The sequence below is a fragment of the Lepidochelys olivacea genome, assembly GCF_965140295.1.
Source record: "Lepidochelys olivacea isolate rLepOli2 genome assembly, chromosome: 1".
Classification (NCBI taxonomy): domain Eukaryota; kingdom Metazoa; phylum Chordata; order Testudines; family Cheloniidae; genus Lepidochelys; species Lepidochelys olivacea.
The window spans coordinates 4917333-4928218 of NC_140411.1; the positions used below are offsets into that span (position 1 = coordinate 4917333).

The window sequence follows — 10886 nt, forward strand, 5'->3', positions numbered from 1 at the left end:
AGTATCCAATCAAGAGGGAAGCCAGAGAAGGTTTACAGGAAACTATAGATCGATTCCTAATGTATGGTATTCTCCGGGAATGTCAGTCAGCCTGGAACACTCCCATTCTACCCATACCGAAGCCTGATGGCACGTATCGGCTGGTACAGGACCTAAGGGCAGTCAATGAACGGGTTAAGACTCTGCACCCTCTTGTCCCTAACCCGTACACCTTATTGGCTTCTATAGGGGGACAGTTTACCCATTTTTCAGTCCTTGATCTGAAAGATGCTTTCTTTACCATCCCAGTTGCCACCCCATCACAGGAGATCTTCTCCTCCGAGTGGGAGGACCGAAAAAGGGTTAAAAAGCAACTTTGCTGGACAGTGTTGGCCCAGGGATTTAAAAACTCTCCCACCCTTTTTGGCCAGACTCTGGCCAGGGACCTACAGGAGTGGGATAATGAGGAGGCTCTCCTTCTGCAGTATGTAGATGATTTGTTAATTGCCACTGTGGGCCAAAAACCCTGTCTTAAAGCCACCGTGAGCCTCCTGAATTTAATTGGACTTCGGGGATATCGTGTAGCACGGAGTAAGGCTCAAATTGCCCTCCCAGAGGTACGGTACCTCGGGTTTCACATACGGCAAGGGGAGCGTCAGCTTTCAAGCGAAAGAAAGGAAGCTATCTGTCAAGTTCCTACCCCAAGTAACTGTAAGCGGCTCAGGGCATTTCTGGATATGGCAGGCTTTTGCAGGATATGGATCCCAGAGTTTGGACTGTGGGCTAAACCCCTGTACGACTGTGTAAAAGGAGCAGATCATGACCCCTTCTATTGGACCCCAGAGGCTGACAGGGCATTTAAAATCCTGAAAAGAAAATTGATGGAAGCCCCGGCTCTGGGCCTGCCAGATCTCTCTAAGCCGTTTCAGTTGTATGTACATGAACGAAGGGGGGTGGCCCTAGGAGTGCTTACACAGCTGTTAGGAGCATGGAAGCGTCCTGTGGCTTATTTTTCTAAGCAATTGGATCAGGTTGCAAAGGGTTGGCCGGCATGTTTACGGGCGGTCACAGCTACTGCCCTATTGCTTGAGGAAGCCGAGAAGCTAACATTGGGAGGGGTTATGCAAATCTATACTCCCCATATGGTCCGAGCCTTATTGGATGCAAAGGGAGGGCTTTGGCTCACCCAGGCTCGGATTGCTCGGTACCAGGCTAAGCTGTTAGAGAACTCTGAAGTCACCCTACAGCCTTGCCCCTCCCTTAACCCAGCCACTCTCTTGCCAGAAACAGAGGAACAGAAACATGACTGTTTAGAGATCATAGATGTCCAGTACTCCAGCCGTCCGGATTTAAAGGATGCACCCCTCCCAAATGCAGATTATGAGTGGTACACTGATGGTAGCAGTACTGTAATAGATGGGCAAAGGAGGGCGGGTTATGCTGTTGTGACCCTCCATGACACTGTGGAAGCTGAAGGTTTGCCTGCTGGGACCTCTGCCCAGCTTGCCGAACTAATTGCCCTGACCCGTGCACTTGAACTGTCAAAAGGAAAGCGGGCCAACATTTTTACTGATTCAAAGTATGCTTTGGGGTGCTGCATGCTCATGCTGGCCTATGGAAGCAAAAGGGAATGCTGACAGCCCAAGGCTCCCCAGTCAAGTACGGGCCCCAAATCCTCCAGCTCCTAGAAGCTGTACAACTCCCCTCGGAAGTGGCGGTGGTACACTGTAAAGCCCATCAGAGGGAGGATCAAGATGTGGCCAGAGGTAACGCCCGGGCAGATAGAGAGGCTAAGCATGCTGCCACCCTGCCATCCCCTCAGGCTGAGAACGCCCATATGCATGCCCTTATCCCATCAGTAGGGGAGCTTCCAACCCCTCAGTACTCTGGGGAGGAGAGACAGCTAACTGACAAAGTCGGTCTCCGGGAAAAGGAGGGATGGCTCCATTCCCCAGAAGGGAAGGTCCTCTTACCAAAGGGCCTAATCCGGCCAGTGCTGCAGAAACTACATCAAACCACTCATGCTGGCAGGGAAGCACTTATCCAGCTAATGGGAAAATACTTTATCACTTCCGGACTCCGACCCCTGGCTGCCCAGGTACAGGCGGACTGCTTAGTCTGCCAAAAGAATAACCCTCGACCGGGACATCCTGTGCCATCAGCTGCCCTAGAACCCACTCTGGGCCCCGGACAAGTGTGGCAAATAGACTTTACCGAGTTTCTCCGGACCCAAGGGTTCAAATATCTCCTTGTTATAGTGGATCGGTTCAGCGGATGGCCAGAAGCCTTCCCATGCTGTAACTGCACTGCCAGGACAGTGGCCCTCAAGTTTGTTAAGGAGCTCATTCCTCGCTTTGGACTCCCCCTGTGGATGGAATCTGACAACGGGACACACTTCACGTCAAAAATCATTCAAAGCATCTCACATGCCTTACAAATCCCCTGGAAACTCCATACGCCCTGGAGACCGCAAGCCAGTGGGGTAGTGGAGCGTACCAATCAGACCCTTAAACGGCATCTCTCAAAAGTGTGCCAAGAAGCCTCACTGCGATGGCCTGATGCTTTGCCCCTCGTCCTACTCCGTACCCGCGTTCTCCCAAAGGGTAGATTAGGGCTCAGTCCCTTTGAAATTATGTTTGGAAGGGCATGGCCCATGAATGGCACCCCGGTTCTGTCAGGGGAATGGGAGTTGGGTAATGTTTTTTTGTCACAGTATATGTGTTCCCTGTCTGCTGTTCTCTTGTCTCTTCACAGGTATACCAAGGATTCCCAGCCTCTCCCCTTGGACTCTCCCGTTCACTCCTTACAGCCCGGTGACTCTGTGCTTGTTCGCACCTGGAAAGACGAGCCTCTCCAGGAAAACTGGAAAGGACCCTATACCATCCTGCTGATCTCCCATACAGCGGCAAAGATCGAGGGACACAAGAACTGGATCCATCACTCTCGTCTGAAGGCAGTACCTGCCCCCTCGTCAGCAGAACAGTGGACCATCCAACCTGCTGACTCCTCATCTAGTGACGATCTCGGGCTAAAGCTACTGTTTAAAAGACACAAATAGCGGGCACCTTAATGCTAAAATGGGCCCACCCAGGTACTGGAGACCCTGGGTTGGGAAGACTCTGGTAATAATTAATTGGGTAACATTGTTATTCTTTGTATTCGTATTTCCAAATTGTGCATATCGGGAGCATAACTCCTTTGTTTTGCTTGCGCACCATGTTGCTACTTTAACAAACCAGACTGATTGCTGGGTGTGTGCTCCAACTCCACTATCCCCCAAAACGGGAATGCCCCTTGACATGCTGCCCTTGACCCTAGCAGAATTAGCCACCACCAAAGAGCAGGAAAGAACGGACTCACCGTTCTGGAACAAGACCTCTTTACAGCAAGCCACCTATCAGGACCAGGAGTATTCAGTTGCAGTACTCACTGAGGGAGTGTTATGTTTTACCCGAAACCAATCTGATCCCTATGGGCATCCTGTGGGAAAGAGCTCCTGTGTTATTACACAGTGGGCTGATGGGTATTGGATAAAGACCAACAGGGGAGGCCAACGGTGTGGGTGTAATGGTTCCTCCCCTTTTAGGGAAACACTTACAAATAATCTTACCACAAAAAAGGGGTTTGGAAATGTAACTTGCCGTCCAGTTAATATCTCCAATGTAGCAAGCCAATGGTGGGTTTGTAGTGGTCCCTATGGCGAGTGTAATTTGAACGGCACAATTAGAAATGCCCCCACTTGTACCCAATCAGGAGGATGGAATGCCCCCCTAGGGGCATATGAACTGTTTGGAAAAGCCGCCTTAAATATCCCAGGAATCCCCTTAAGAAACAGTCCTTATTGGGCCCTACAGGGTCACTATTTTGTATGTGGCCGAAAGGCTTACAAGGTGCTGCCAGCCAACTGGACAGGTAGCTGTTATATAACTCGTGGAGTTCCTCATCTTTCCATAACTGCCACACTACCCAAAGGAAAGATTAAAAATGCCCGAGACACCTCTGTTGAGTCACGAGAAAAGACCCTGCGGCGACTGACTAAGGCATTGGCGGGCAATATGAAGAATCCCCTCACAACCGAGAAGCTGGTAGGGTGCTCTGTACTGGGAATAGCGCCACTGTTTACCGGGCCAGCCCTGGCATGCATAGGCCGCTATACTGTAAGGCTGCAGATGGTACTTGAGAAAGTGGCCTTAGAGTTAGAGGACTCGGTTAGTGATTTAGGGTCAGCAGTCAAAACATTAAATAAAAAGGTACAGCAGCTCAGGACGTTTTCCCTCCAAAACAGGCTGGCTTTGGACTATCTCTTGTCATCCCAAGGAGGGGTTTGTGCCCTTATCGGGCCCCGATGTTGTGTATATGTAAATGATAGCAGTTATGAGTTCTATGAAAAGGTGGTACAGGCTGAGGCCCATGCCCGAGCCGGAGCACAGGTTGCCTATACTGCCCCAGAGAACGATTGGTTGCAAACCTTGTTTTCAGGCTGGGGTTTGTCGTCTTGGCTTGGTGGTTTATTTAGCCTGCTATTGAAACTTCTCTTTCCTGTACTGCTTGTATTACTGATATTATGCTGTGCAGTATCATGTGTCAGGGCCCTTTTGCAAAAGTTAATAAGTCATTCTCTTCAGGGCTATCACAAAGTGCTTATGCAAAGTCCTATTGTAAAGAAATAAGTAGCCCAAGTGAGAAAACTCAGAGCCAAGGCTGTTGAGTGTTCTCAAAGGGGGGAGTTGTTGGGAACACTGGGGCATGGCCACTAGGTAACTCGAGGGGATGGAAGACCACGAGTGTTGATGAAGCCCCCTGGCACTAGGCCCCTGTGTCCTTGCCCCACCCCCTCCTGCCTGGAGGCACTCGCAGCAGCTCTGTGTGCTAGGCCCAAGTGTCCTTGGCCCCCCCGCCTGGAGGCACACACAGCAGTTATGCTGAGAATCTGCAACAGTATGTTGCAGAGTCAGACTGCCTGAAACTAAGCAAGGCCAAACAGGAGAGATATGGAAGAACAATGCTGAATAAAGCAGCTTTATGTATAGTCTAACAAATGATACAGAGAATCAGGGAACTAGCTGGGAACTGGATTGGCTGGCTATATGGATACTTGGAGCAGCTTGCTATTGGATAAGTATGCTGGGAAAAAGGATGTATAAAAGTCTGTGTAACTTCCTGCTCTGGTGTGCAGGATTTGAGATTTTATTCTCCCTGTACCTTTTTGAAGCTTCAAATAAACTTTTCTGCTTCTCCACCCCGTTGTGATTATTGGGTGTAGCACACCGGGTAACGAACCAACTCAAGCTGTTGTTCAGCCTCTCGGCACTGGGTGCCGGCAACAGGTGTATTCTTATCACTTGGCTAGGTCTAGAGGTACAAAAGAAAGAATCAAAATCACTGTCTGCCGGTGTAAGGGCCTTCTCTTACGGTGACAATCTGAGGCCCTGTGCTTAGACTAAGGCCTTTGGCTAAGCAGCAGAGGCGGCCATAAGCTGGGAAGCGACCGGTCACTTCCTCACATTCCAAACTAGTCACATTGAAAGAAGGTGCTATTGGGCTGTTAGGATACAATCCTGTCCTGATAATGCCAATCGCCTCCAGAGAAAGGGAAGTGCCTAGAAAATATAAAAGGAAACTTAGTTTGATAGCATCCTGTCTGGCAAGAACTCACTTATCCATAGCTGGGATGTGAAATCCTCACTTCTGTATTGTTTTGTCATTATAGTTCCCACTTTGCCATTGTTTGTCTGCATAATCTCTGTCTGGTTCTGTGATTGTTTCTGTCTGCTGTATAATTAATTTTGCTGGATGTAAACTAATTAAGGTGGTGGGATATAATTGGTTACATAATCATGTTAGGATTGGTTAGTTAAATTTCAGGAAAATGTTTGGTTAAGGTATAGCTAAGCAGAACTCAAGTTTTACTATATAGTCTGCAGTCAATCAGGAAGTGAGGGGGTGGGTGTGTGGGTGGGGGAGATGGGAACAGGGAATGGGGGTGGGAAAATTGGAATCATGTTTTGCTAAGGGCAGGAATGGGAACAGGGACACAGGTGTAAGGCTCTGTGGTGTCAGAGCCGGGAAGGAGGATACTAAGGAAGGAAACTGGAATCATGCTTGCTGGAAGTTCACCCCAATAAACATCGAATTGTTTGCACCTTTGGACTTCGGGTACTGCTGCTCTCTGTTCATGCGAGAAGGACCAGGGAAGTAAGTGGGTGAAGGAATAAGCCCCCTAACACCACTATTTACATAATTGCTGCATTTGGCCTTCAATGTTTTGCAGACACCCTGAGACAATTGCTGTGCCCCTATGCATCCTAACAGGATGTTACCAGGGAAGTCCAGCAATGATCAGTGAAACAGTGATCTTGTGAACTATTCCACTGCTAAAGATGACAGGGGAGGGGGAGTTTCTACAATGAAGATGTTCACAAGCTACTGCAATTCCCACAGACAGGCAGGAGAGTTCAGAGACCTCAGAGGCCAGCCAGCATCTGATCCCTCTCAAGCATCTGGTGCTGTTATTGTCCAAGACAGGCTCCTGAGGTAGACGGACTCTGATCTGATCCACTAAGGCAGGGTTATGAAGTGAATATTTGTAAAACCCTTTGAAGGTGGAAGTGCTCTCTGCAGGGCGGTATCTTGTGTATTAAGCAGTTACAATCCCTATCCCATTGAGCCCAATTTCAACCGGTGCCTTAGAGGTGAAAAACTGAAAATAGCATCACTAGTCCTGAGAGAGACCAAGTCCATCTCGGGGGATACAATATTAAACTCTTACACAAATCCTATTGAATAGTTAAATAAAATTAATATCTCATGCAAATGTCTGACACAGATAAATACCCAGGTGGCAACTAATGAGAGGAAGATGAACATTCACTGAGGCAGATTCTCTGTGGAGATCAGGAAACCCTGTGGGGATTAGGGGATTTATAAATACCTCACACCCAAAAAGTCCTAAAAGTGTTGTCTGAGGAGAATCTGCCCTGCTGATGTCATTTTTCAATAATCAATGGAACACCAGGGATATCTTAGTATACCAATAAAGAGCTAATGTTATGCCAGTATTCAAAAAGGAATGACCTGGGTATTACATGTCAGTGAGGTTGACATCAGTCTGGGGCATAATAATAGATAATCTGATAGAGGATTTAGTTAATAAAGAAATAAAGGGTGGAACTACAATTCATGCCAATGAACAAGATCTGATGGAAAATATGACATGCCAAACAGGCATGATTTCATTTTTTAGGTGATAACAAATTTGGTTGATAAAGGGAATGGGGGAGATTGAATATACTTAAACAATTGCAAATTATTATGTGGTCTTGGGTAAATCACTTTATCACTGTGTGGCGCAGTCCGTCCATGACGTGGGGATAACACTGCCTAGCAACTTAGCTAAAGATCTTCTACAAGTAGTGATCAAAATCATCATGCAGAGCACACCTTAGATTCAGTTTCACTGTCCAGCTTCAGTCCCTGGGCAATGCCAGCTTCAGCCTCTGGGTGCTCTCTAGTTCCAGATAAGGTGCTGTGTATGTGTGTGAATAGCTGGCTAATGGAAGGTGTATCGTTTATCTTCCTACCTGTGAAATACCAACACTGCTCCAGCCTCTCCCCAGCACTCTGACTTCCCAGCTAACGCAGGAGCTGATCCTTCCATGTTTATCAGCTGTTGTCCTCCTATCTTCAAAGCTGATCCCTTGCCCTTCCACCGAGTCCTGGCTCAAGGAACAGGCTTCCTATTGCAGGGACCCTGCCTCCTTCCAGCCCCGAGCCAGGAGGAAGAAAAGGGAACTGAAAGCTAAAGAAATAAGCCACACAATGGTCTATTCCTTCAGGACTTTGTAGCCAAGCGTTAGGGCCCACAAGTCGTATGATGCACAATCTTGCCCACATGCCACACAGCCCTGCTCCCAACCCTCAGCTGCTTTTGTGTGGTTTCCTGGCTTCCCTCTCATCTCCTGATTGGCCTGTCTGCCCCAGTGCTGCATCCTCGCTACAATTATTGCAGGCTCCTTGTTAGGCTGCAGCAGCTCTTGACTCAGCTCCCGAGCAGAGGGAGCCCAGCTGGGGTTGGGGAGGGAGGTGGAGATGACCAGAGAGTGATAGGGGAAGGAGAGGAGCTAGGAGCAGGGTCAGGGACTTGGGGAAAGAGGTGTAGAAGGGAATGGGGCCTAGAGGTAAGAGGTGGAGTAAGGGTTGCACTTCAGGGGAATAGGTGGGTCAGGGGGAGGGACTTTGGGGAAAGAGTTGGTGCAGGTGGGATGGCCTTGGGGGAAGAGGCTGGGTCGGGGGTGTGGCCTCAAGGGTCATTGTGGATAATTCTCTGAAAACATCCACTCAATATGCAGCGGCAGTCAAAAAAGCTAATAGAATGTTGGGAATCATTAGGATAGGGATAGAAAATAAGACAGAAATTTTCATATTGCCTCTATATAAATCCTTGGTATGCCCATATCTTGAATACTCCATACAGATCTGGTTGCCCCATCTCAATAAAGATATATTGGAATTGGAAAAGGTTCAGAAAAGTGATTAGGGGTATGGAACAGCTTCCATATGAAGAGCGATTAATAAGATTGGGACATTTCAGTTTGGAAAAGAGATGAATAAGGGAAGATAGGATTGAGCTCTATAAAATCATGACTGGTGTGGATAAAGTAAATAAGGCAGTGTTATTTAATCTTTCTCATCACACAAGAACTAGGGGTCACCAAACAAAATTCATAGGCAGCAGGGTTAAAGCAAACAAAAGGAACTATTTCTTCACACAATGCACAGTCAACCTGTGGAACTCGTTGGCAGAGGATGTTGTGAAGGTCAAGACTATAACCAGGTTAAAAAAAAGAACTGAATAAATTAATGGAGGATTAATGGCCAGGATGGGCAGCGTTGGTGTCCCTATCCTCTGTTTGCCAGAAGCTGGGAATGGGCGACAGGGAATGGATCACTTGATGATTCCCTGTTCTGTTCATTCCTTCTGGGGCACTTGGAATTGGCCATGATCGGAAGACAGCATACTGGTCTAGATGGACCTTTGATCTGACCTAGTACGGCCGTTCTTATGTGCTTAGGGGTCTAGTAACCGGCAATTAAAAAACTGGAACCCAATGAGTTCTACATAGACCGATTCCCCAGTGTGGCATGCTGACACAGCACAGTAAGGTCAAGAAAGGCTTTAATGTCTCTTTGACTTAATCCTCATGCCTTCTTGTCAACTGTCTAAGTGGACCATCTTGATTATCACTACAAACATTTTTTTCTCCTTCTAATAATAGCTTATCTTAACTAATTAGCCTCTCACAGTTTGTATGACAACTTCCAACTTATATATATATAAGTATATATATATATATATATATATGTTTACTATATGTTTACTATATGTTCCAGTCTATGCATCTGATGAAGTGTGCTGTAGCCCACAAAAGCTTATGCTCTAATAAATTTCTTAGTCTCTAAGGTGCCACAAATACTCCAGTTCTTTTTGTGACTAACACAGACTAACATGGCTGCTACTCTGAAACATTTGACTGTCCAGTAAGTGATTTGGGGAAGAGGGCCCAGCACCATGTAACCAGCCAGCTCTGCATGGAGCTCGGACTTACAGCCAGAGCAACAGGAGAAAACTTTAGGTCCCTTTATGAGTAACGAGATGGAGCAGTCTGTCCCGGATCTGCTTGGTCCTCACCCCGTAGATGATGGGGTTTAGCATGGGGGGCACCAGGAGGTACACGTTGGCCATGAAAACGTGGAAATGCAGGGCCACATTGTGTCCATACCGGTGGTTGAGAGAGGAGAAGAGAGATGAGATGTAAAAGGTAAAAATGGCACAGAGGTGGGAGCCACAGGTCCCAAAAGCCTTGAGCCGAGCGTCCTTTGTGGGGAGGCTGAAGATGCTCCTGAGGATCTGGATATAAGACAGGAAGATAAAAATTATATCCATACCCTTCACACAGAATAGCACAAAGAGGCCGTAGTAATTACTGACGTGAGTGTCTGCACAGGCCAACTTCACCACAGCCATGTGCTCACAGTGCGTGTGGGGGATAATGTTGGTTCTGCAATATGGCCATTGCCTCGCCAGGAAGAGATAGGGCAATATGAACATGCAACCACGCAACACCATTGCCAGGCTGATCTTGGCCACCACAGGGTTTGTAAGGGTGGTAGAATGTCTCAGGGGATTGCAGATGGCCACGTAGCGATCAAAAGCCATAGCCACGAACATCCCAGACTCCACCACTAAGAAGCAGTGAATGAAATACATCTGGGTGAGGCAGGCACTGAAATCTATCTCCCTGGAATTAAACCAGAAGATACTCAGTGTTTTGGGCAGGATGGACGTAGACAGGACCAGGTCGGTGACGGCCAGCATGCAGAGGAAATAGTACATGGGCCCATGGAGGCTCGGCTCCCTCTTCACGACGAACAGGATGGTGACATTCCCTAAGATGGCTATGATGTACATGGTGCAGAAGGGGATGGAGATCCAGACATGGGCTGCCTCCAGGCCAGGAATGCCCAGCAGGATGAAGGTGGAGGGGTTGGTGAAGTTGGTTGTGTTGGAATCTGGCATGAAGTAGAGGAGAAGGTGTGTAACTCTGACGCAGACTGGTGTCTCCTGCATGTACTGTATGTTCCCCTGACTTTCTGTATATGCCCAAGGTTCCAGGGTGATGGCAGCAGTACAAATGCCTGGTTGGAGAGACAATTTTAATATGAGACACTACATGCATTACTGGAGGCTGTTCTCATGGGTGAAGCAGATTGGTCACCCTTCACACACTGAAAATAGACATTTTCATTGTTCAGATAAATGAATTATGAACAACTGACCCTACTAATGCCAATTCCATATTTGATGGTGCTTCATGCATCTATAATTCCTACACTTGAGTGTGTGGAAA

The 10886-nt window shown here is 47.6% G+C and overlaps 1 protein-coding gene across 1 annotated transcript; it reads right to left on the reverse strand.

Moving 5' to 3' along the window:
* Positions 1–9607: 9607 nt before the first annotated feature.
* LOC311532930 (olfactory receptor 52R1-like) lies at positions 9608–10606 on the reverse strand (the record flags this gene model as incomplete). The annotated part of the gene is made up of 1 exon (XM_084651931.1): positions 9608–10606. One exon carries the CDS (start codon positions 10604–10606, stop codon positions 9608–9610), a length of 999 nt encoding a protein of 332 aa, XP_084508057.1.
* Between the last annotated feature and the right edge of the window lie 280 nt (positions 10607–10886).